This window comes from Chelmon rostratus, chromosome 12 (genome assembly GCF_017976325.1).
Source record: "Chelmon rostratus isolate fCheRos1 chromosome 12, fCheRos1.pri, whole genome shotgun sequence".
NCBI lineage: Eukaryota > Metazoa > Chordata > Actinopteri > Chaetodontiformes > Chaetodontidae > Chelmon > Chelmon rostratus.
In genome coordinates, this window is record NC_055669.1 from 14006844 (window position 1) to 14033083 (window position 26240).

At 42.4% G+C, this 26240-nt stretch overlaps 1 protein-coding gene and 1 non-coding gene across 2 annotated transcripts; both read left to right on the forward strand.

The window, feature by feature from the left end:
* The first annotated feature begins 673 nt into the window (after window positions 1-673).
* On the forward strand, window positions 674-26158 carry eif4g1a (eukaryotic translation initiation factor 4 gamma, 1a). The gene is made up of 30 exons (XM_041948641.1): window positions 674-1089; window positions 2999-3125; window positions 3215-3301; window positions 4764-4943; window positions 5796-5895; window positions 8064-8215; window positions 8461-8553; window positions 9432-9507; window positions 9606-10499; window positions 10596-10684; window positions 10857-11046; window positions 11779-11912; window positions 12156-12275; window positions 16224-16613; window positions 16867-17013; window positions 17133-17369; window positions 18076-18180; window positions 18398-18676; window positions 18960-19077; window positions 19169-19268; window positions 19408-19745; window positions 19889-20016; window positions 20818-20990; window positions 21156-21281; window positions 21684-21765; window positions 21894-21992; window positions 22336-22479; window positions 22590-22671; window positions 22940-23080; window positions 24696-26158. The coding sequence occupies exons 2-30, from the start codon at window positions 3051-3053 to the stop codon at window positions 24875-24877; spliced, it is 5061 nt and encodes a 1686-aa protein (XP_041804575.1). The 5' UTR covers window positions 674-1089; window positions 2999-3050; the 3' UTR covers window positions 24878-26158.
* Window positions 16657-16733, forward strand: LOC121615640. Its single transcript, XR_006007269.1, has one exon. It is a non-coding gene; the product is annotated as a small nucleolar RNA SNORD66 (small nucleolar RNA).
* Window positions 26159-26240: the final 82 nt, after the last annotated feature.

Consider the following 26240-nt stretch of genomic DNA (forward strand, 5'->3'; position numbering starts at 1 on the left):
CAACATTATAAACATCAGTTTTTACTAGTTTTTAATATTTTACATAAAAAAGGGTTTACTGACCACTAAACAAAATAATTACTAATAATGAGATAATGAAAATAATTTAAACCCTTTTATTGCCATTGTCAGTATTCCCCTATTCATTAAACCTGGGCACTAGGTTAAAGCAGAGTGCAACATCTCTATTGTGTGGGCCACTTCATCAGCTAGATCATACTCCACAAACTGATAAAGGACACACTTTGAGGCATGGGCTTGTACTTGTATCTTACTTGAGTATTTCCATTTTATGAACTTTTAGATTACAAGTTTTCATACCCTTCCCGTACAGTGAAAACCATTCATCCCCAAATTTGGTGTTTTTTCTGATAAACTGAAGGATAAAGTGTTCCTTTATGGGTTGAGAAATTCTCCTACTTCATAAACCAAATAAACTACTTAAACTACTACTTAAGTAGATTTGATTGATAATTCTTAGGTTTAGGTAAGTACGGTTTTGAATACACACTTTTTCTTGTAGTGGAGTATTTAAACAGTGTTGTATTAACACTTCCATCACTGGGCATGTGCAGTTGAATTGATGTAAGCTCCTGGATCACATGACCAAGGACACGGCATCAAAGTTTAATTTCCCGGAAGTTACCCATGCGACTTGGAGGTGCACCGGCTCCATAGACCAGAAACATCGCATTATGGCCTCGCTCTGAGCCTCCTGATGCGACAGTTGTGTATATACCTAACCGGCAATCCGTCACCATCGACGCCTTGATCATGGACCTCCGGTCCAGAGGCTTTTTTCGGGGCCATCGGAGTTGTCAATAGTACTCCTGAAGTGCTATATTATTTGATTTTGAGCACTGTCACTTTTGCACGCCCGGGGATTTAAACCGAAGTGACAGTAGTAGCACTCACCCCATCTGCCGGTCAGCTAACTAGCTCGCTAAGTCAATAGCCAAGAAGGGCATCACTTTTCTTTTGGAGTAAAGGACAAGGAAACTGCAACACCACTACTTTCATTAACAGAAGACTGAACAGAGGCTGATTCCCCGAGTCCCCATCTTACAACATATTCACTACTGATTCCTGGTAAGAATAAAATCAACTGACGGTAATGCTAGCTTGAAGTTCACCCGAGCTTGGCTTCATGTTTGTCAAAGGCATACAGGCTAGCTAATGTTAGCTTGTTGAAAAGGCCCTGCCGGCTGTCAGTCCAAGACAAGGATAGCTAGCCAGCTAATCTTGCCCAGAATACGAAAACGGATGAAACCAAATAAATGCGAATGTTTTATCGTTTGTCTGATGGTGGTTGCTTAGGTAGCTAATCTTGGGGCAGTCTTAAAGCTGTTTGGCTGAAGTTAACCTAACGTTAACTGAAATGACAGCCAGGATTCCTCGTTCTCGTGGCTAATCTTCATTTTGGTGTTTTCACCACAGGCTTCGTGAGGTAAAGCTAGTTAGCCCTAACGCTTGTTTGGCGGTTTAAAAACGGTTTCTGATGTATTTCTGATCAGATTGACTTAATGCCCGATCTTACTTGCCTTGTTAGCATAATATTGGTTCATATTAATTGTCAGGTTGAAGGTTTCGTTTGCTTACGGAGCTTGCTGGGCCTGTAATTAAATACAGCTCGTAGGACAGGGCTGGGCTAAACCGCTAACATTAACCAACAATAGCTTAACTGTAACCTAATCGGTGTCAAGTGTTGCAACATTATTGCTAGGACGGGCTTATTTGCTGTTCTCGAGTTTTGATGAGTAAACATATCTGCCATGAGCACGGTAATAAACAGCAACGTTAGGTTATTAGGCTGAGCTCTGTGTACGTTAAGGTTAAATGTGGACTCAGCGTTCAGCCACGTAGCGTAACTTAGCAAAATGTCTATGATAGTGGGACACGTAACGTTAGCCGGCTGCTGGCTAGCGATTTAACCTGATTCGGCTGGGAATGCTGCCTCGCTAGCGGGCCATTAAAATGCCTTTCATTTTATGATTGAACTAAGACATAATGGAAAGCTTTTCCCAGATTGCCTGTCATATTTAATGACGATTCACAAGACTGCGAGCCGTCTCTGCTGAAAGAACCATATGGTAGCTTTGTACATTGATGCCCTGTCTAAAAGAAGCATGGCACTAGCTAGCAGCTAACGATAGTTCCTGTGTCAGCAGGTGGATGGTTCATGACACGTCTGCTCGTAGTAATATTCATCAGTTTTGGTTAATTTCATCTTGTTATAGAAATTTCAGCACATAAGAAAAACTTGCAGTCAGTTTTGAAATTAATATCGACTTAATGTTATTTGAATTGATTATTTGCACATGTAGCTAGCACAACCAGGGGGCATTGAAGCCACTGTTAACTCAGTAAATGAACTTTGACCTGAGGTATCCATTTTCTTAAATTCACTCAAAACCAGACCAGTCCAAGTGATTTGGTTGCAGTCAAGTATGAGCTGGAAATTGATCTCCAAACCATTAAGCAATCTCTATTACTATTTGTACCCTTTTTGTCAGTTGGCCAAGTCACGATCATATAGGAATGTGGGGGTTTTTTTTGTTTGTTTTAGGTTTTTTGTTTGTTTATTTTTTTTACAGTTTAAGTTCCCTTTTTGTAATGATTTGATAGCCACCATGACTGTTTCTTCTTAAACAATAGACAGATTTGGGTGGAGCTTAAAACACATGACTCCATTGCCATTTGATTTGAGCAAGGAATCCACTAAGGTATTAACATTAATTGCTCATAACATTGCATTCATGAGCCATGCAATATTTAAGCAAGTGACATTGTGGGAGGTGGTAGTGTTATCATAGGCGAAACCACAAGCCACACCCTCACTGCCTGTTCAGATGTTGCCACACTAAAGCTTCATATGTTCGTACAGTGTGGTCTCACATCTAACCTGTATGGCTGCACTTACTTCATCTCAGTGCCTTTGATTAACACTTGGCTTATGCCTAATTATCTTTTTTTTGTATTTCTTGTTTCTCTCCTTTAGGAAGGCTGGCAACACAACGCCACCCTAATGCAGAACCATAAAAGAACGTGAAATGAACAAACCACCACAGCCTATAACGGGACCCACTTCTGTCCCAAACCCTGCCCCATCCCCTGGACTGACACAGGTGAGAGCAACTGACCTGATAGAATCAACACTGTTTCTGTAGATTAAACTTTGGTAACATTTATTTTTCTTCCTTTCTCTCCTCTCAAGGCGGCCTACGGCCCTGGACAGCCCCCGTCTATTGTTTTTGCTACCCCTCCACCTCCACAAATGAACTCTGCACCACAGCCAAGACAGGTATTGTTCACAGTATGTTTTTTTTTTTTTTTTCCAGCATTTAGTGTTAGGTTTGTGATTTGTTTTGTCTTGTATAAGTACCCTCCCTTTCCTACTCTTTCACAAAGGTTTCTGACATGGCTTCTTCTGCTGTAAGGCTTTGGCTAAATCTGTGTGTGTGTGTGTTATAGCCTATTTGCCATCTTTCTCCTCGAATGTCAATCTTGACTTCTTTCCTCTCTTCTGCTGTCCTCCCAGTTTGCTGCAGGGCCCCGTACTTTACACCAACAGGTACTAACACCCCTCACTGTTCCTTACATCCCCCCATCTCCTTAGTGTAATGCATGCTTTCAGTTCCACATGGTGGAGAATTAGATGAGAACCCTGTAGTGTTTATGAGATGACGTAACTGTTTCTGAGGTCTAATAGCATTGAGTTCTGTATCTGATTCTAGAGATGAATATTTCTCTTCGTATGTATTTTTTAAAGTCATTGCCAGGTCACAATGTTTTCAAAGCAGCGTTCAGGCCTCCTTTATTCATCCTGCACATACCCACAGTCCCCCCACCCCATACTTGCATTTGCAAGACATCGTCCCAAACCAGCTGTCATAATGGCAGAATGTTTGACTATGCAATGTAAACTGATGAAAAAATAATTTGTTTAAAATCATTTTGTAGTCAGGTAAGAAATAGGCTTTTTTAAAAACTTTCCTTAAAAATTGATTTTTGTCACCTGCAGCATTCTTACATTTTTTTCACTGCCGGCATGTGCCTCTAGCCAGTAAAATATTTTTTTTAACCACTCACAACTGGGACCCAGAGGATTTCAGGGGATTCTACTTCCATGCACACCTGTACAAAGTTGCATGTGCAACTGTGGTTGTTTGAGCTTACTGTTTATGGCTGAGAAATATTTTGCTGCTGCCTCTCATACTCTTCCTTCTTACACCCTGTAATCTCAACCTTCCACATTGTCGCTTGTCTTCATTTTCACCTTAATCTCACTCCCTCTCTCGCTCTCTGCTCATGTGTTGCGCCGCTGAAGGGTGGATACAGAGCATTACAGGTAACCGCTTTTCTCTTCGTCCCCGTATCCAACCCCCTTAACTTTGGCTAACCTCAGTGTTGCAGGGAGACATGACATTCTGTACAGTTTAGACTCAGTGTAACCGAAGAACTGAACTTGATGTACACTTTGGCAGTTGGTGTGAGTGCATTGCTTTCAGCTGAGGTTAGGGGTGTGTGTGTGACTGGCTACACACACACACACACACACACACACACAGACACACACAGACACACACAGACACACACAGACACACAGACACACACCTACACCTAAAAATTCTGCAACATTCTAAACTCATGGGTTAGGACTGCCATAGTTGAGATACTAAATGTACACTCAGAGCAACAGGTTTACTTGTGCTGTGATATGCTCTTCATCATTCTTCCTTCATTCTCCCTCATCTTTTGTCTAGAGTTACTATCAGAACCGACCAGCTATGGCCACCAGTGCTCCAAGGGTACAGACAAGTAGTGGCCCACGGCCTGTCGGACCCACTCACGTCTACCCGCCCAGCTCCCAGATGATGATGATTTCCCAGCAGCAGCTGTCTTTTGCTGGCTCCCCTCAGGGCTACTTCATCCCCCCTGGACAGGTTGGTTCACATTAGTAATCATCAATTCCTTAAAATTATGCACATATCACCTTCTGCCTAACCACCTGCCCACATAATACAACATGCCATCATATTACTGTACTGGTGGGAATATTTGAGAATTGTTTTTTTGGTTTGTTTTTTAAGCGATGACATTAGAAGGCACTAAGACATTTCAGTGTCAACAATTGCAGATGGAGAGAGTAGCTGTTCCTACAGATTGACTTTAGTGCAGATAGTGTGTTGCACCATGGATTGTTTGTAGCCTTGATGTTGCTAGGCTAGCAAGTTTCTCAATGTTTGTTTATATTGCGTCTTTAAGACGTAAGCAGCCCTAAAATTAGGAGGCCCTGTTTAACCTGCCAGAGTTTCTGACAGTTTGTCTAGCTTGTTTTGCTGCCTTAGAGAAATTACATTTTCTTTAACCACTTAAAATGAGTTGAAAGCATTTTCCAGCGAAGCAGATCAGGGACAGAATCATCTGTCAGGCAATAACCAGTGTGACAGAATGTCAGCAATGGAAGCTCAAATGATATGTCATCTAAAAAATGCTAACAGCCAGAGACGGTAATTCTGATTGCTTCCAAAAGCAGGAAAGGCAAGAGTGTGAGCATGTGACTGATAGACATAATGAAAAGTTGACTACATTTGAAAACAGACTTGTACGAACAACACAAGTGTTGAAGTTTATTGTCCTCCAAAAACAGGTGTTGAAAAAAGGGGTCATCTTATTTGGGCCAACACTGTATGTCGCTGTGGGAGGTGGCAGGCTTTGAATGGAAGCTCTCACAACTTAATTGTTCTATCTGTTTTTGGTTCTGAGTCTTAATTATTATTATTTTGTTTCTTCAGTACCGGGCCCCATATATGCCTCCTACTCAGCAGTATCCTGTGACCAGCGGTACTGCAGGATTCTATCCAGGAACTAGCCCTGCTGAATATCCTGCTTATGGTAAGGGTTGTTGCCCAAAACTACCAACAACCAAGCACAACCATAAATATTGAGGATTATCAGTAAAAACTGAAAACTGAAATCTCAGACACCAGAATCTCAAATTGAACCTAGTTGAAGCATCTAGTTTTGGTCCGTATCCATTTGCACTCCTCTTTGCCCGTAAGATATCGCCGGGTGTGCTGTGGTTTTGCTTGGCTCACTGGTGTGTTTAATGTCTTTCTGGGTCAAAACACTGCTGTATGTCGTGAACTGCCAGTTGCATGTGGTCTGGCTTGATTCTGCTTTGGCCTGTGTTCTTTCTATCTGCAGTCTCACCTGACACTGCCTTACAGGTTCCATGAAATGGCTTTCAGACAAGGATTTTGTTCTTTTTCTGGGTGTATGTCCTTATAAAACATGATGTTGGGGTGGGATTTAATGTTAGAAGGGATCTAATTTGAATATTAATCTGAGTTCAAAAGTATCCTGGATAAATACTCCAAAATAAAAGGCTAACATATGAGTTTGTTTGCATTGTATGGTTACAAATTTTTTGTAATGTTGAATTCTACCCCAAACACACTTCTGACCTGTGTTACTGCTGCAAGTACTCGTCTGGTTAAGGAATAATGTCGTTGTACACATTTCTTTTTATATGAGAGGCATTGGATGAAACTGCAATATCCTGCAATATTTTATTGGCTTATGCCCACCCTTGAGTGCAAGGTGGTTAAGTGAATGGAGCTCCATGCTTTCCAAGAAGAAAAATATCATTTTTATTTGAAGATAACGCTAAACAAGTTTGACAAAAGGATGAAATGCAGCCAGTAACACAAGGCAAGAACAAGGTAAAGATGTTCATTTCATGGGACCTTTTTAACACCCTGCTTCCTCTGAATCCTCTCATTAACTCATTCTGCATCTGTCTCTTCCTGCCCTTTCTCCTTCTTTCCTCCCTCTCCCGTCCCTCACTCCCTTCCTCTCGTTCGCTGCGTTGGTTCAGAGCCCTCTCTTGCTGCGAGGGAGAGGCGGGGTGGTGGGGGGAGAGGGGGCGGGCGAGAAAACGGCCGTCTCTCTCTCCACGGTGCTCCTCTCACCTCCCAGCGCTACCCCGGTGAGTAGTGTGTGTGCTTGTGTGTTGGTCAGCAGGCTTTAATGGCAGAAATCTCTGTAGCACTTCCTCTCTCTCTCTCTCTCTCTCGTGTGTGTGTGTCTGTGTCTGTGTCTGTGTGTCTGTGTCTCTGTGTGTGTCCGTCCTTTTGGTAACATATATATTTCTTTGTGCAACTCAGATACAAGGTGAATATCAGATGCATAAAAAAATATATTATAAATACTTATGATAAAATAGTGAAGCCATACCAACATAATAATAGCTGCATGCAGTGTGCCCCCGCCAGCTTACAGATTTCTTGCTAGCTGGGGGCCTCTGCACATGGTTCCTTGCTGAAATTCCACTTTTACAATTACATGCGTTTCACATTTATTAAATGATGTATTTCACATGGTTACAATTAAAGTAATCACTGATTGCAAGTTTCTTGATATATAATCATAAAATGGCAAGTAATGTTGGCTGTGTTTGTTTACTACATGAAACTTTAACATGCATCTTCTATCTGACCTTCGCAGCCTCGATGTGAAAGTCATTTCTAAGAAAGCCTGTGTCTTGACCAATTTCATACCAGTGTATTTGAGACTGATAGCTTTAACATTCACACAGGCTATCTTTATCTGTATGCGAGGCTTGTTGCTGATCACAACGTGTGTGGGTTCAGTTGTATAGTTCAGCTCAGCCACCACACTAAGGGCGGCATCACTAAAGAGGACCACACATAAAGGCTGCAGATCAGTCTATATGTTGAAAATATGTCAAAGTTTGTGTTTTGTTTTTATCTTGATTTGCACACGTCAGTGCAGATTCTGCCTGCAGTGTTCCTACAGGAAACTGCACCCTGCCATTACAAGATTTTTTGTGTTTGGGTCAAAATATCAATAACCCTACACCCACAAGTCCCACATACTGCCTAACAGGGTTTTCAGAAAAACACAGCAGAAGAATTTTGGGTCATGGCTACAAGGAAAAAAAATTTAAATCCTGAATGGCCAATTATACTAGTGTGAAACTCTGCCTTGTACTCGTGTCTTTTCATCTATTGTTTTTTTGTTTCATTCTAACATTACAGCAGGAGCATACTATCCAGCCCAGCCGCAGTACTCTCCGTCTGTCCAGCCGGCACCAGTCATGATCAACCCCGCCCAACAACAGCAACAAGCCCCGCCTCCTCAGCAACCACCGGCACAGTCACAAGGCCCACCAAAGAGGGAACGCAAACCGGTAGTGTATCACAACAAAAGGCCAGCGCGCCTCTTGTCCGAGGTCAAAGAGAATTGAATGGACAGAATGTGTATTGTCTGCGCAATGTGGAACATTCTCTTTTACCTCAAAATAACAATAGTATGCATTATGTTGGGCGGCAGCTATAGATCAACAGTGACTGCATCGTTACATACAGTTTGTATTTTAATGTTGGATACATGTTTTGTGGAAACTTGAACGATATTTACCCCGTCTCACGATAGATAAGAATACGAGACCCCAACCAGGGTGGGCGCGATATCACAGAGGAGATCATGTCAGGTGGAAGATCCACCACCACACCAACTCCCCCACAGGTAAGAATACTTTTTGAAAAAATTGGTTTCTGCTAGCTGATTTAAACTCTGATCTGAAGCAAACATGGTTTTGCACTTTAAGACAAAATTGTTTTATTGCTTGAGTTACTGATTCTAAGTCCTGAGAGCTAGGAATGACCTCTGTTATTCAAAATTTCAAAAATTTCTTCTGTATTGACTTCAACATCTGTATGTGTGGAAAATAGAATGAATGAACCTTAAAGGACAGAGGTCCTATCTAATTTTGTCTACATTGGTAATTGCCTTGTCTGAGAATGTGGTATTTTTTCCAGAAGTGGAATAAAAATGTATTATTTACAGTTTAGTGTCGTAGGATTGAATTACACTTAAGAATCTAACTGATTTTAAAAACAGAAACCCTAAGCTGAGCATTACTGTACTCATTTAGAAGAAAACCAGTGATGTTTGGTTGTCAGAGAAGACAAAACAACACATCTTAGGAATGCTTTCCTACCAGCTCCCAACTCATTTATTTTTCACAGAGGTGATTGCATTTTTTTCACATCTCTGTGCTAACGTCTTATCAGCACAGCACAAATCTAGTTTCACTGAGCAAACAATAGAAAGCCAAAGCAAATACACACAAATGTGCACTGATATTTTGAGCTGTGGTTATATTTTAGGCAAGTTTGCCATTACTTGCAAGAACACTGAGTTGGCAAACAAAATGCAATACCGCTCAGCAACAGGACAAAGTACAGCCTTCAAAATGACACAAGAGTTGAATCAACATGTCTGGGATTCAGTCTTAAAGTCACAATTCTGACATGTGGGGGACATGTGAGATAGTGAAAATGGTTGCAATCTGTGTGTTTCCATTTCAATCAGTGCTTAAAAGAATACTATTTTGTGACTAGGCCTCCATAGCAGATGCAAGTCCTGCACAGACCAATGGTGAAGTTACACAGCCTGTCACTACAGTGGTGAGAAAAGGTGAGTGCATTTTCTCAGTTATGGTTTACCTGGAAAATGAGAGATGGCTGTATTCCTCATTTTCCTGTTGTGATTATTCCATGTGTTTCAATGCCTAGATGAAAACATGGAGCCTCCTGCTGGCGCTGAAACCCCACCACCTCTTGCCATAGCAAATACAGAGCCTGTGGTGGAGGCCAAACAGGAAATGGACAACGAGATTACACCGCCTGCTGAGTTAGCCGCACAATCTGTAGCCCCTGTAGCTGCTACTGAGGTGCCATCTCCATTGATAAAGGACCAGCAGTCTTCCTCTTCCCTTTCTCCAGCAGCAGCATCCACTACACCTCCTGCTGAGACAATAAATGAAGTTGATACTAAAGTTGGTGACACAGTGGACGCTCCTGTCGGCCCTGCAGCATCCTTAGCAGCACAAGAGGCACCTGTCAAAACTGAGGAGCCACAGGCTGCCCCAGCTCCCGCTGAGAAGGGACCAGAAAAGGAGGAAAAGAAAATGGAGGAGGTGAAGAAATTGGAAAAAGGGGAGCAGGAGTCAGCCAGCACTAAGTTGGAGCCTGCGATTGAGGTTGCCACAACAGTTACCCCTGTTAGCGTGGCGAAAGAAGATGTGGCCACAAAGACGGCTACTGAAATCTCTCAGCCTCCACCTTCTGCACATGAACCTGCTGCTCCACAGACCCAGAGCGCTGTTCCGAGCACCGCCCCTGAACCTGAACCCACACCGGCTGAAACGGCAGAGCCTCTTCTTCCCAACGGCCTTCCTCAGGACTCTGAGGCACTCTCTGAGGATATGGCGTTTTCAGACACTACACCCGTTGACAAGCCTGACGCTTGTCAATCTCAGGAATCCACACCTGTGGCTAAAACGGTAATGCCAGCACAGGAGGAAGAGGAGAAGGAGAAAAAAGAGGAAGAAAAGGAGACAGAGAAAAGCGAGGACTCTCCTCCCACCACTGTTAGCTGCCCTACAGAGGAATCTACTACTATGCAAGGTAGGGTGGAGTTGTTGTTCTTACTTGCCTTTATGATTGTCATGTGTCATGCTGGTCTCATGTGAATTTTTAATGTCAATGTCCTGTTTCCTGAAGCTGCTACGTCTGTGCCAAAGAAGAGGAAGAACATGAAGGAGTTCAACAAGAAGGAGGCCATTGGAGACCTCCTGGATGCCTTCACAGAGGTGTGTATAGGTCAGAATGACAGCAGGAGATTGAAATTAACTCAGGGTGATAGTGTTTAAGTGTCTGGGCAGTTCCAGCTGTATCAATAACATTTTTGTAAGATATTTTACATTTTACACAGAGTAACTGGGTTACTGTAGCACTTGTCTCTACCTGTTTCGTTTGCTGCAGGAGCAGGATGCCAAGCCTGCTTCTGAACCCTCATCCACTCAGGCCGACCCTGTCCCTGTTGCTCCAGCTGAACCTCCTGCTGAGGTTGCAGATGAGACCTGGGAGGAAAAAGAGGACAAACAGAATGCAGAACCTGACAGGCCGAAAGCCACACCTGAGCCAGCTGGGCAGAAATACCAGTACAAAGAAGGTACGTTGTGACTGAGATTGTCCAGAAATAGCACTGTTAAAAATTTTTTTAGGTGCACATGCCTTCTAAAGTAAAAAATCATTAGAGGTGTAGAGCCTCCCGACAGCCTAATGGCGACAGCACGACACATAACCACAACGTCACTAGTTAAATTCCAACTGGGGATCTATGTTGCGTGTCATACCCCCCGTCTCTCTCCGCATTTCTTGTCCGTCTCTTAGCTGTTGAAACTGTCTAATAAAAAAAAAAAAATCTCCCAAAACATTATTTAAAAAATAGAGCCATATAAAAATGTAAGGACTACTGTCAAATTTCATATTTCTGACTCATGTTAATGCAATGTGGAATTACATCACATAAAATTCACATGATGTCAAAATTATGGTCTTACAATTAAAATCCTCAAATGGACACAAATGATTAAATTCATGACAACATTTTTATTAAAGGTTGTTTGAGATACCTTTCTGTTCAAAATTATGCATGTCATTTGACGTTTTAAATAATTCATGCTAAAAGGGTGGAACATCAGGGGCTAGTTTATGGAGGCATAACATACTATACAGCAACTTCCTGTATGAAGGTTATCAAGAATCCACCCTATCAGAGTGTCCTGTTCCACACTCCGTTTCCCTGCCATCTTCAGTGGTACAAAGCTGTACATGTAACTCTGAGATCTTTCATTTTAACGTTTAACCCTCTGCATTCACACGTCTTTCTTACGTCAACCAGAGCAATGGAAGCCGATTGACCCCGAAGAGAAGAAGAGGTACGACAGGGAGTTCCTCCTGGGCTGCCAGTTTATCAGCGCCAGTATGCACAAACCCGAGGGCCTGCCTCTCATCAGTGATGTGGTCCTGGACAAGGTAGGTGATGTTGTACATTATTTTGCTGTGAAGTGCGATGATAATGTCATTCATGTTTGACGTTAATGACAAATACTGCATTCTGAACTGGATTCTGCGTGGAAATTAAGTATTTATTTTGCTTTAATAAACCTCATTAGTATAATTAGTTTCTAAATATATCATTGTGATTATGACAATTAGGGAACTTGACATACCTCTTGTGCTGTCAGTGTTTGTAATGATAATTTATTTTAACTTCAGGTGAACAAGACTCCGCTGCGGCCTGCTGACCCAGCTAGACTGATGAATGTTGGTCCTGATTTTACTCCCTCGTATTTGGGGAACCTTGGGAGCAGATCAGTGGGAGGACCACGAGGCCCAGTGAGTGAATCTGTCTCTTCCCTTTCCAGGGTGGTTTATTACAGAAGGAAATTATTGTCCCTTTTTCCTAATTGTGATTTTGATAATCATCTTAATTCAGTTATGAATAGGGATGCACGATAACTGTTTTTTAAAACCGATACCGATAAACGATAACTTTCAGCTCCTAAAGGCTGATATCAATAACCGATAACACACACATATACCTAACATCCTGACATCAATACCACGAACAAAACCAAAATCAGTTTTGATTCTTTAAATGAAGAGAGATTTATTTTTCCAATGAAAAACTATTGGTAAGCCTCTCAAACATGTTCTTAAAGCTATCAAGCAAACCTATTTGATATCTCACATCAATTTAAATAAGGTGCATTACTTACTGATATAAAAAATAAAGGCCCCTTGAAATGATGCAAATACATGCATCAGGATTACAAACTGAAAAAGTGCATTCCAGAAGTTTACAAAAAATAAATATACATAGAAAATTAATGCACTGGCACAAGTTAGATTCAAACATTTCTATTTAAACAAACTGAAAAAGTGCAATCCTCAATGACAACAAAAATAATGCACAGTGCATATTGTACTGACAGAAGTTAGAAGACGGCACTCTTAAATACTCAATTCTGATTGGTCAATCGCGAAAATTCAGCGGTGTTCCTAATAGTCAGACTAAAGGGGCAATCCCTTAATGTACCAAGGTCAATAATAAATCGCCAGCTGATTTGAGAGGCAAAATATGGAGCATTTTCCGTGCATTATTTTTAATTTGTTTGGAGAGGACCAAACACTTGGCTGGAGAATGATGTCCCCAGCAAAAAAGATGAGAAAAGTAAAGAACAACGCTGGACCGACAGGAGGAGCGATATTAAGAAACAAAAGACTTGAGGACGCAGAGATTGACCAGATTGAAGCCGACAGACACGAAAAAAACACCAAGAGAAACACAGCATGGACGATCGGTCTGCTAAAGTCTGCTGAGTGGAGACAAAACTGGAGACAGATTTTTTAATGTCTGACGCTGAAAGCAGAAATCAGCTGATGCAGGACTTTTATCCATCAGTCCGAAAAAATAGCGGTAAACCAAACTCTGTCTCCAGCTACGTCTCTCTCAGGTCTGGGATATCCCGTCACTTCTCCACATTTGACATAATTTGGCTGAATATCTGTAAAGAAATAAGTTTTCCTGCCTGCCGGCCTGCGCTCGGTGAGAGGCGGTTGCTAGGCAACGTGCGTGTTTACTTTCAGAGCTGCTGCGCAGTGAGAGCGGTGACAGGCAAGAGTAGACTCATTTTAAATCAATAAAATATGTTTTAATCAGTATTTTGTGTCACACTATTGAATGCTTTAGTAGTAAGCCGTGTCCTAAGTGGGATAACGTATAGTGAGCAGTTTCCTACGGAGAAGTGTCGCATCGGGCTTCTATGTCATCCTGAAGGAAGATACATGATCCCTCACTTAGACTTATCTATGTAAACAAACTGAAGAAGGGCAGTCCATAGTAAGTCAAGCACCATCACGTCCATGATTAAATCTTCAATAACCTTAACCCGTGGGTCATCTTTGGCAAATTTCTTGGACTTTTCCAAAGCCTCGCCGTCGCGTAAGTCCCGGTGGCATTCTTTGCGGCTGCCTTGCTAACGTTAGCGTCTTTAGCAGGCCAGGCGTCCTCATACGCTTTCCAAACTCTGTCAAAGCGGTGGTTATGTTTCAGGTGACTGATCAGGTCTGATCACACACTGACATGACACACTGACATCACACGGTGACATCACATCACACGGTGACATCACATCACACGGTGACATCACACGGTGACATCACACGGTGACATCACACAGTGACATCACAGATCACACTGAGTAGCCACGGTAACAGGGTTTAACATGAAATATTTCCAGTTTATCAGAAGTGAAAACTGTCAGAAAGTGGTTGTAACTTCTTTGCATTTGATCTAACAGCTCAGTTTCTGTTTCTGTAACTCTGCCTCCAAGTAATCAAAGTAAAAAATTAAGTGCTTCTTTTCCAACATGTTAAAATAAACCTTCTGGACGCTGCAGCTTCACATTAGAATTAAAAACTGACTCAGATTCACTTTGTTCATTCAGGTTTGGTAAACAAACAGCTGTGAGCTCAACAACACCAACATGCAGAATGTGTATTTTCCCTTAACGTCGCAGCGTTCGAGTGATGGTGGGTCTCTTTAGTTTCTGCTCAGTCCAGTTAACCGATGGTTGAACCAAACACTGAAACGTCTGTAAATCCACAGTTTTTGATCAACGTGTGTGTTACTGACTGCCCGATTAAAACCAGTAAAAGCCACTCACCGGTTAGCGATGCTGAAAACAGCATAGTCGTGTTGGTGTCCTCTAGACGCAGCTGGGTTCATTACAGCACCCGATCATTCAGATCTCCAGGGTTCATCCTCTGAGGAGTAAGATCCGCCTCACTGGCTTTGTTAACATGCTGATGTTTAGCAGCTACGTCTAATACTTACCATGTCCATCTTAGCTTTTTAAGACTGCATGCTAATATTTAGCTAATTAGCAAAAGGTGCAGCTGAGGCTGATGGGAGTGTCTTTATTTCTGCAGGTATTTGCTCCCTAGCACTTTGGTTTATGAGCACTAAAACACTGACCTGATGGTGGCGCTGATGAAAAGGATCAATTCACTTATTAATATTCATCTTGAGGGGAACATGAACTTCTGAACCACATTTATCAGTCATCAAACATCTGCCGAGATGTTTTAGTCGTTTCCATGGCGGCAGCCCGATTTTGCTGAATAGCTGTAAAGAAATAAGTTTTCCTGCCGGCCTACGCACAGTGAGAGGCGGTTGCTAGGCAACGTGCATGTTTACTTTCAGAGCCGCTGCGCAGTGAGAGCGGTGACAGGCGAGAGTAGACTCATTTTAAATCAATAAAATATGTTTTAATCAGCATTTTGTGTCACACTATTGAATTCTTTAGTAGTAAGCCGTGTCCTAAGTGGGATAACGTATAGTGAGCAGTTTCCTACAGAGAAGCGTCGCGTCGGGCTTCTGTGTCATCCTGAAGGAAGATACATGATCCCTTACTTAGACTTATCTATGTAAACAAACTGAAGAAGGGCAGTCCATAGTAAGTCAAGCACCATCACGTCCATGATTAAATCTTCAATAACCTGAGCCCGTGGGTCATCTTTGGCAAATTTCTTGGACTTTTCGAAAGCCTCGCCGACGCCCAAGTCCCGGTGGCTTCTTTGCAGCTGGCTTGCTAACGTTAGCGTCTTTAGCAGGCCGGGCGTCCTCATACGCTTTCCAAACTCCGTCAAAACGGTGGTTATGTTTCTGGTGACTGATCAGGTATTAAAGCTTGTGCCATTTCTCGCTCCTAGTGGAACTCGCTCGGAACATTTGTTACGAATAACCAGCGAACTGTCTCCTTCGGAAACTTTTAAGGAGTCTGAACTCTGTTTTCATAAGCACGCTGTACCGCATGCTGCATTCAAGGTGTAACGTACATTCCCCCGTTCCCTCGTTTGCCAGTCGTTCTTTCGGCCTATTTAAGTTCATGTTTCTATTTTTTGTGTGTAACGTGAAGAAATACTGCGAATGTTAATTCAAGTCAGCAACTAGCAAAATTATGACCGAGTTAACGAGTTGTTTTCTGGCATGAGGGGGTATACTTGATTTTTCCCAGTGAGAAAGAGTTTTTCTGATTATGCTAACGTCACTTGAACGCAGCATTCACTGCAGGCCATTCGGGTCTCATAGTGGGAGCGAGGCACTGCCGTGCTCACAAAAACACATATGTTATCGGGGCTGTTCGTCACGATATCGGACTTATCGGAATGACGTCATAATTTCCTGTTATCGGCCCGATAATTATCGTGCATCCCTAGTTATGAATGAGGTTCCCTTTCTAACTTTGTCTAAATATGCATCCCCTCCTCTCCTTTTAGCCGCCTGGACCACGTCGTTCCCAGCAGGGCCAGAGAAAAGAGCCCAGGAAAATCATCAGCAGCATGTCCCTCAGTGATGACGTGCAGCTCAACAAGGCTGAGAAGGCCTGGAAGCCCTCGACGAAAAAGCCCGCTCGCAGCCGCACCGGAGACGAAGCCGAAGAAGATGATACCGAGCAGAGCCAGACTCAAGAGCTGTTCAAGCGTCTGCGTAGTATCCTCAACAAGCTGACCCCTCAGAAGTTTCAGGAACTGATGAAGCAGGTGACAGAGTTGACGATAGACACAGAGGAGAGGCTGAAGGGAGCCATTGATCTCATCTTCGAGAAGGCCATCTTAGAGCCCAACTTCTCCGTGGCCTACGCTAACATGTGCCGCTGCCTTATGGGGGTAAGTCCTGTGATAAGTCATAATCTTGTGCTTTTATCATTTGCTCCAATGATGACTGCTGTTTTGTGCCACGTGTCTGGGCCACTGAATGTTCATGATGGTATTGAGGAACTGATGGAGCACACTTACATCACTGTTTATTTTCTGTTTTAACATTTTCATAATCAAGTTTTATGTCACATAGGTATTCATGAGATTGAAAATGTATTTTCATTAAAATAATGTTAATCGATGTAATGTTGTCCTTCCTCAGTTGAAAGTCCCCACCTCAGACAAGCCAGGAATTTTTGTTAACTTCCGGAAAGTGCTGCTCAACCGCTGCCAGAAAGAGTTCGAGAAGGACCAGGACGATGATGAAATCTTTGAGAAAAAGCAAAAAGAGTTGGAGGCTTCCAAAGATGTAAGAAATGTGAACTTTTACTGTCACTGTCCCAAGAACACAGTTTTTTTTAATTTAGACTAAATGGATCATTTTACCCCACCCACTAAGTAGAAACATCTACTTGTATCTGCCATCAGGATGAGGAACGTGAGCGCTTGAGGGTGGAGCTGGAGGAGGCTAGAGACAAGGCCCGGCGCCGGTCACTAGGCAACATAAAGTTCATCGGCGAGCTCTTCAAGCTGAAGATGCTGACGGAGGCAATCATGCACGACTGCGTAGTGAAACTACTGAAGAATCATGATGAAGAGTCTCTGGAGTGTCTCTGCAGGCTTCTCTCCACGATTGGCAAAGACCTGGACTTTGAGAAGGCCAAGGTAAGTAAAGCATTAACACAAAAATAGATGGAAGTCAACAATGGTTTATAAAACATTGACACATTCAGCTGTCTTTTCTGTGCCAGGTGTCTGGGCTGCTGATTATTACCTCCGCCACAGAGGTCATGTTTTCTGTTCAGTTTGTTTTGTTGGTCAGCAGTAGTACAATCAGCTGAAGCATGTAGCACGAGCCGAGGACAAACCCGTTAGATCAGAGTCACGTGGCAGATACATGATGTTTCATTTTTGTTAACATTGTGAGATGGGTGAGTGGTTTTAGCAGAATAAATGGCATGCATCTTAAAGTCCAGTAGATGGTAGTTAACTAGTGACAAAACATAGCCAGTCAAAATGAGCTGACTCCATATCACAGTCCACATTCACAGGTAGCAGTCATCCTCTGGGGTAGCCGACACATATAGCTGCTCAAACTTCATACAGAAAACATTATGGAGAACTTGGGGCCAGTAGGTTCATGGGAGAACCAATGCAATTTTAACTAAGATGTGCCTATGAAAACATAAAAACACACATATCATGCAACTAATTATACTAAATTGAAAAGTGGACTATTGGCCTTGGCACACTAATTAGTGATGGGACTGAGCTGAGAACATGGTTCCGTTCATATAAATCAGTCTCGCTTACTCATTTACACTTAACATTTTTTAGCTGTGACTCATAAAAGCCACTTTTTTCCCATTAGCCTCGTATGGATCAGTATTTCAACCAGATGGACAAGATCATCAAAGAAAGAAAGACCTCATCAAGAATTCGCTTCATGCTGCAAGATGTCTTGGACCTCAGAAAGGTAAATATTAATTCATCCATAGCAAGATATTGCAATAAAGAGCTGATAACAAGCATTTGTGGCAGTGACTAGTGCTAAGAAGTATACCTGAATGAGCAGAATTGTTTTAGACTGTGAAGAAACCCACAGGTATTATGAGTCACATGAGAATCCTGAAGGGAGATATTAAACTTGACGCTAGGCTGTTTTATGACCATCTTCCATCTGTGATCCCCAGAATAACTGGGTGCCTCGTAGAGGAGACCAGGGTCCTAAAACAATTGACCAGATCCATAAGGAGGCAGAGTTGGAGGAGCATAGGGAACACATCAAAGTCCAGCAGCAGCTCCTGTCCAAGAAAGACGGAGGAGGCAGGATGGGAGGAAACATGGGGGGCCGAGGCTCTCACACACCAGGAGGTGGCAGGACTAGCCAGCCCCAGGATGAAGGATGGAATACTGTGCCCATCTCCAAGAACAGACCTATCGACACCACCCGCCTTAGCAAGATCACAAAGGTAAGGTCCAAACAAGAAAGGTTTCACTTTTTGTCTGAGCCTTCCAGCTTCAGGTTTTTCAGGTTTTTGCGCTGTAGTGGAATTCCGGCACAGGGCCAGGGCCTTTTTCGATTCCAAAATAGATAATTACATGTCAGTGGAAAACATTGCTGCATGTTTTTGCCTGTGCACAGTAAGAAATAAACCCAGTAGTCAAGAGCTATTAAAATGAACCTGTCTGAAGTTGAACCCAATGATTTGGGACCTGGATAAATATGTATGTAACTTGTGCATTTCCCTTTAGCCTGGCGCTCTGGACTTCAACAACCAACTGTTGGCTCCAGGGGGAAAAGGCATGTGGGGGAGCTGGGGCAAAGGCAGTAGTGGAGGAACCGGAGCTAAACCAGCAAGTGGAGAGCAGGGTAAAAACACCTTCTTCAAAAAGAAAGAAAGTGTGGTATTAAGTTTGAAGTGGGTGGAGTGTTAATCTTTTTTTACTTTTCCTCTTTTTAGATTCTGGTCGTTCAACTACCAGCACCCTCAACCGCTTCTCAGCCCTGCAGTCTGGTTCATTGTTGTCTTCAACAGACTCTGATCGCAGAGTTCCTCAGAGGTATTCAGCAGCTGTAGATATTTTCTCATTAAATGAATTCTCTGTTCGTCTATCTGTAAACTAGATAATATAAACCCTCAATAATACTTACACGACATTGTGATAAAAGTGAACATTTTGTCTCACTTACAACCTGTAGGTCAAGCTCCAGCCGTGAGCGCGGTGGCGACAGAGACAGGGGTGATCGCGACAGGGATCGCTTTGATCGATTTGATCGCGGTGAAGGACGGGAAGGCCGCGATGACAGGGGCAGCCAGAACCAAATCAGCAAGAGAAGTTTCAGCAGAGAGTCGCAGGAGCGTGGCGGGAGGGGCGGAGACAGCCGGGCTTCAACTGAGCCTGTGCGTCGCGTGGCCAGCATGACCGACGACCGGGACAGGGGGAGCAGGGACCGAGGAAGTCGGGATAGAGGAAGCCGAGACCGAGGAAGCCGAGATCAAGGAAGCCGGGATAGGGTTCCAAGCAAAGATCTCACAGGTGAAGAACCTGAAGTAAAGATTTGACATAGATGTAATGGTAGAAAGATGCCTTTGAAGATAGGCTGATTAGTTCTACACACAGAAATTTGATGCCAGATGTAAGAGGAATGATGTTTAACTTTTTTTTTTCCTTCTCTGTAGTTAAGCGCGAGAGCGCCCCCACTCCTCCTCCTCCTTCTTCTCTTTCAAAACCTGCCATGACGGAAGAGGAGGTCAATAAGAAGTCAAACGCCATCATTGAAGAATACCTCCACATAAATGATTTGAAGGTACGAGCTCAACATCATGCTAGCTTGCACGTAATGGGTAATTCTAGCATTTTTAAACCTGGCTCTTTTTTTTTTTAATACATATTTTGGGGTCTAAATGAATAATAGGCACAAAAAGTCTTGGAATTGGTGCAGTAGATCACCGTAGGAAATGAACCCCTTTGTTCAAGGGTAAGATCCTTTTTGTTTAACCAGAAACACCTGTTCTATTGCTCTGTTCAAAGTCACCAGACTCATTTGACAAAAAGTTTATCTTACAGAATACCTGGTCTACCGCTGCCTCGGTTTGTTAGTTTGTGTTATTGTTGTGTTTTAAGCAACACTAGCAAAGAAAATTCATACATTTTTAGTTCCGTTTTTTATGACCGGCAACTCCCATGTTGAGTCTGGTGGCTTTGAACAGAGCAATATATAGCAGCTTCAGTCCCGCATTGGAAAGGCTGTCTGAAAAGGTCTGTCTCTGTAGAGTTCTTTTCCTCAATGTTGTCAGACACTTATAACAATATGAGCCTGTCTGTGGAAAAAACAGGCACTTTTAGCTGACATGTGTAAGACAGTCACATTTGTGCGCATGGATTGTATGGCTGTCGGCTGAAGCAATTTCCTGGGCCAATTCCAAATCTTCTTGTATCATTTAGTCATTTTGACCTGAAAATAATAAGAAAAAAAAGAATGTGGCCCAGGTTTAAAAATCTTGGAATTACCCTTTAAATGCATGCATATTATTAGCAGCAAAGACTTGGTATATGAAACCGCTCTGATTCACATCATCTTCTATGTCTTCTTCCTCTGGTGTTGTAGGAGGCTTTGCAGTGTGTGGCAGAACTCAACAGTACCTCGCTGCTCTATGTGTTTGTGCGGAACAGCGTGGAGTCGACGCTTGAACGCAGCACCATCGCTCGAGAGCATGTGGGCCTGTTGCTGCACCAACTTGTAAAGGCAGGAACACTGCCTACGCAGCAGTACTACAAAGGGTGAGCACTGAACAGGAAAATCATCATCACACTGTGTTCCCAGTGTCCAAAAGGTTTTTCACCTCTAGTGAATCCATATTTACTCTTGACAGGTTTACTTGAGAACATTTCAATAAACAAAGGTGTGCTTCCAAGTGAGGTTGAGTGCTGTTTTTGTCACTGTAGGCTAGAGGAGACCCTGGAGGCTGCGGAAGACACGGCCATAGATATACCTCACATCTGGCTCTACCTGGCTGAGCTCATTACCCCCATGCTCCATGAGGGAGGCATCCCAATGGGACAGCTCTTCAGGTGAGCTACATGCTACAAGTCTGAAAAAATAATTTAATCCAGCAAGTCCTTGCAAGACAAGTTTGTGTGGACTGAGGTCTGTCAGAAGCTGATACCCATGATTCATAGCCCTCTGTCCATAAAAAGCATTGATTTCTTTCTTTCATTTCTTTTTAAGCCAGTGAGACATAAAGCACCATTTTCAGAGTGTTTGGCAGGTTCCTCTCTGTCTGATTAGGCATTGCTCTGCACTCACTTTAGTAACTGAACGATGCTTTAATGTAATCTACAATCAGCTTTCTGTTTTTTTTTTGCCTTAAGTATAACTATTGTGTTATTGACAATGGTAATAATTAAAGCAACAGAATAATAATGCAAGTCAAAGAAAGTGGAAAGCCTAATTCAGTTTAATTGTGTCTTCAGGGAGATCTCGAAGCCTCTTGTGCCTCTGGGGCAGGCTGGTGTGCTGCTGGTACAGATCCTCAAGTTGCTCTGCAAAGGAATGGTCAGTCCAACATGAATTGAGTGCACCCTTGAACAGTGCTTTCACTGCATCCTGTTGTACGGAAACAAAATCCTCATACTTTGAGCAGTTTCACATTTTGATCGAACGCTTGTATTTCTTTCCATTAGACCCCGAAGAAAGTCGGGGCCATGTGGACAGAGGCTGGGCTGAACTGGAGAGATTTCTTGCCAGAGGATGTAGATGTCAACAAGTTTGTCACTGATCAGGTCTGTGGGCTACAGTGGTACTAGACAGTAAAATACAAACAGCTAAGGAAAGCGAGAAAATTCTACATTTAATTAAATCACCTACACCTCCAGAAGACAGAACTGTGACTCCAGGCCATGGACATTTGCTTCACGGCTTTGGTCTCGCTTTCAGAATTGTTACACCCCTAATAAGTAACAGATGGGACTTTTTTTGTTTTCATAGTGTTTTTTCTGTTTTTCGGCTTGTTTTTTGTGTTGTTTTGGTTGTTTATGTTTTTAAAAAAGTATTGAAAACAAACAATTTGCACACTGACCACTTACAAGAGTGTCTTTGATTTTCTTATTTTGTTGCGGAATTTAGAAGATGGAGTTCACCACAGGAGAGGAGACAGAGTCAAAGGACGTTGGTAAGAAGAAGGTCCTCAGTGGAGAGGAGCTCAGCAAACAGCTGGACCGACTCTTGCAGGACAAGGCCAACAACCAGCGTATCAGAGACTGGGTGGAGGTGTGTGCTAGTGTCATGTCAGCAGGATTTACTTAAGACTTGAATATTCAATATGAAGGTTGCGTGAGTAATTTATGTTCAACTGTTTTTTTTCCCCTTTCGTTTTTCAGGCTAACTTGGACGAGCCACAAACTGCTTCCAACCAGTTTATCCGAGCCTTGATGACATCAGTGTGTCAGTCTGCCATCATTTGTAAGTATGACTAATACAGCATATAGAGATAAGGGCCATCTGTCTTTGGTTAAAATCATCCTGTTAGTCTCTTCATCTCACATGAATTGTCCATGGGGGGGAAAAGGTTTCAGTGCTGCTGGTGCTTTATCATGAATAATTGTACAGGATTCACAACCTGTGGTTGACTTTGCAGTCCTGGAAGGTGAACATTTTTCCTAGCACAAAAGAAGTTTTATCTCAATTCATGGTTTGTCTGAACAAGAGTATTTGTTGCTCCTCGTTTCAGGTGACAACCCGTACAGGGTGGATGCACAGCAGATCGGACTGAGGGCCAGTCTGCTGCAGAAGTACCTGTGTGACGAGCAGAAGGAGCTGCAGGCCCTTTATGCCCTCCAGGCTCTGATGGTGCACATGGAGCAGCCAGCAAGTGAGTGTCGTGCTACTAATCTACCTGTAGGGTGCAATAATGCGTCAGGTGGACAAAAGAACAAATATGATACAGTAGCCCTGGCTCAAGCTCAGAATTTTCAGGTTATTGATTCAATATGTAAACATGGCCATTATTAAAACCATAGTTTGTGTTGGTATTAAACATTTTATTATTATAAATATTATTTATTACTTAAGCCTGTGTGAAACCAGCCTCGGAACCCATCCATCATTTGATGACTGTTTAGCCTCAGAGGCTAACAGCCAATGTTTTGGTGCTTAGTGTTTCACCAGGAATCCAGATAACAGATATCTGGGCCAAGACTTCTCCTTCGTGCACCAGTCATTGTTTGCAGTTCAATGAGTAACTTGAGATGCGAGAATGGAGTCAGCCGATGTTTCGGCTAATCTCTGTAAACCGATATCTGCGTTCGTATATGGATTTCAGTTTAACAAGATTTGAATAATGCTAATAAAAAACCAAATCGTTGTCACACAATTGTCAGTGGGTTCCAAGATTGCTTCTCAGACCATAAATACAAGTTAAAGACAAGAGCTGTGTGATTGGTTATATTGAGATTTAAAATTAGATTAGATAAGACTTTATTAATCTCACAATGGAGAAATTAACTCTTACAGAAGCTCTTCAGAACGCTTCAGAACACACAAGGGGGGTTGCAAACAGCAAATGGAGGTGCAAATAAGAACAATAGGAACAATAAAGGTGCAAAATAAGAACAATAAGGGTGAAAATAAGAACTAAAGGAACAATAAATTACAACTGTGCAAACCACAAAAAGAATTTCAAAACTTATAAAAAAAAGTTTAAAAAAATAAGGTATCCTATGTACAGTAAGTTTAAGAAAAAATAAAGAAACTGTCTAGAAACTGTCTTTTGCCCAGCAGTAGTGGATTTTGATGTTTGGATGTTTGTACTCAGAGAGGAACAGAGGTTATTGCACATAATAAATATACATTCGAGTTGTACAGTTAGGTGTCATAAATTTGTTAACCTCATTGCTACACGTTCCCTGACAGTGAGCAGGTAGGCTTGCGTCATTATTTTGCAACAGCTTAGTTTTTCCCCACACCCACCAAAACACCCGAGCCGGCGTCAGGGGAAAATAAGATGCATTTTTGAATTTAAGCGGCTTAATTTCAACATAATCTTAGGAAGATTGTCTTCAGCGGTTTCTGAGTGCACTTGCAGCTAACTGGTATTTGACTAGTGTTGCTGCCTCTGTAACTGATTAACTGTAGTCCTTTTCTCAATTGCAAATGCAAAATAATATGAGGTGACCAGGGAAAAGCCTGAATTTTATGATGCCTTATGTCAATCTCAGAACATGTTCATTAGCATAAATCACTTTGCACTGACTAAAGGAAACTTAATGGGATGTTTGTTTAACAGCAAATGACAAATGAGCCTCAGAAATGATGTATTAACATCAACATGCAGCAAGCTGAGCAGCATGAGCTGTTTACTGCAGGGCTGCTGTCAGGCTTGTGTTATCTTGTTTCTCCTCCTGCAGCAAACTGTGGGTGATCAAAACCATTGGCCTTTTCATTATCAGTGCTCTATCAATAATGCCCTCTGTCTTCTGTCTCTACAGACCTGCTGCGGATGTTCTTCGACGCCTTGTACGACGAGGACGTTATTAAGGAGGAGGCCTTCTACAAATGGGAATCCAGCAAAGACCCTGCGGAGCAAACAGGCAAAGGCGTGGCCTTGAAGTCGGTCACTGCCTTCTTCACCTGGCTCCGCGAGGCCGAGGAGGAGTCTGACAAGGAATAAAAGACTGAACCGAAAGCTGTCGCCCCCCCTTCAGCAAGGTGGGGGGCTCTGCAGGCAGCTGCAGAGAGTCGTGGACAATGTTGCCAGAGAGAGGCAGACTCGAAATCAATCCTCAATGAGGATAAATTTTTATTATGTTTTCTTTTTCTTTGAGGGATGGACAATCATTTCTCTCTACCCTCCCTCTCTTGCTTCCTCATTATTTCGCCACCTGCTTGTGACAGCAAGTGTCCTCATCAAATAAACTTGAAAACTGATTCAGCAGGATTGCTTGTAACGAGGTGTGAAGTATCCCACATCACTACAAACTCTTTTTTGTCACAAAAAAACAAAACCAACAGGCTGCTTTTTTTAAATGGTTCTAGATATAATGGTAATGCCTAACATCCGATCTGATCTGCCAGAATAAACAGCGGGGCGTGTGGTGTAGTGGGTTCCCTGATACATGGGTATCGTCATGCCATCATGTGTGTCCAATCCAGACTCAGCTCTTATGTCTTTGTCTCTTACTGGAGTGTGCAGCATGACTGAAGTGTGTTTCTATTAATGATACAGTGGACGTTGATAGACGAACGTACATGAACTAATATTAATTTGATGGATGGAGTTTTTAAAGCAAATGTCGTCTATTTTCTCTTCCTGTTTCCCATCATGAACTTACAAAGGACAGAAACACGGAGGACTGATGTTGACCTTTGACCTTGACTACTAGGGGGTGGTCTTAATGCTTCCTCTAAGCCATCCTCTCCCATCCCCAGTAGTGAACCACACTGACTGACTCTTCATCTTTACCTCTTCTATACTTAAACTGTCGTAGAGGACACTTAATGACCCAATCACCGTTAAAACTTGAAATCTACAGAAAATTGACTTGATGAAATATATAAAGTTTAAAGAAAAAGGAAAAAAAAAAAAGACACAGAAATGATCCGAAAGCCTTTTCTACTTTAAGTGGAAACTTATTTCAGGAGCGTTCTGTAAATATATAATAATAATGATAATTACAAAAAACTTTCTTTTTTTTCCTCATTTTTATTTTTCAAAAGTTAAATCGCTGATGTAATTGCAGTGTGTCCTTTTCCAGCAGAAAACGCAGTTGTCCAGATGCAGAGAGGTGCTTTAGATAATCCATTGATTATTATTAGTTGTATTGGAATTTTGTAAATATTTTTTTTTTTTTTTTTGCTTTCTTTATTTAAGAAATTATTGCTTCTTTTGCATCGGAAACTGGAAAGATGAGGTAACGGAACATTGCAAATAAAGGACTTATTAAGTTGCTGAGCAGAGTTCTGCATAAGTCTGTCTGAAACGTGGTCGGCTGCACCAGTGATTATTATGGTTGTGTAAGAGCTGGACGAGTATC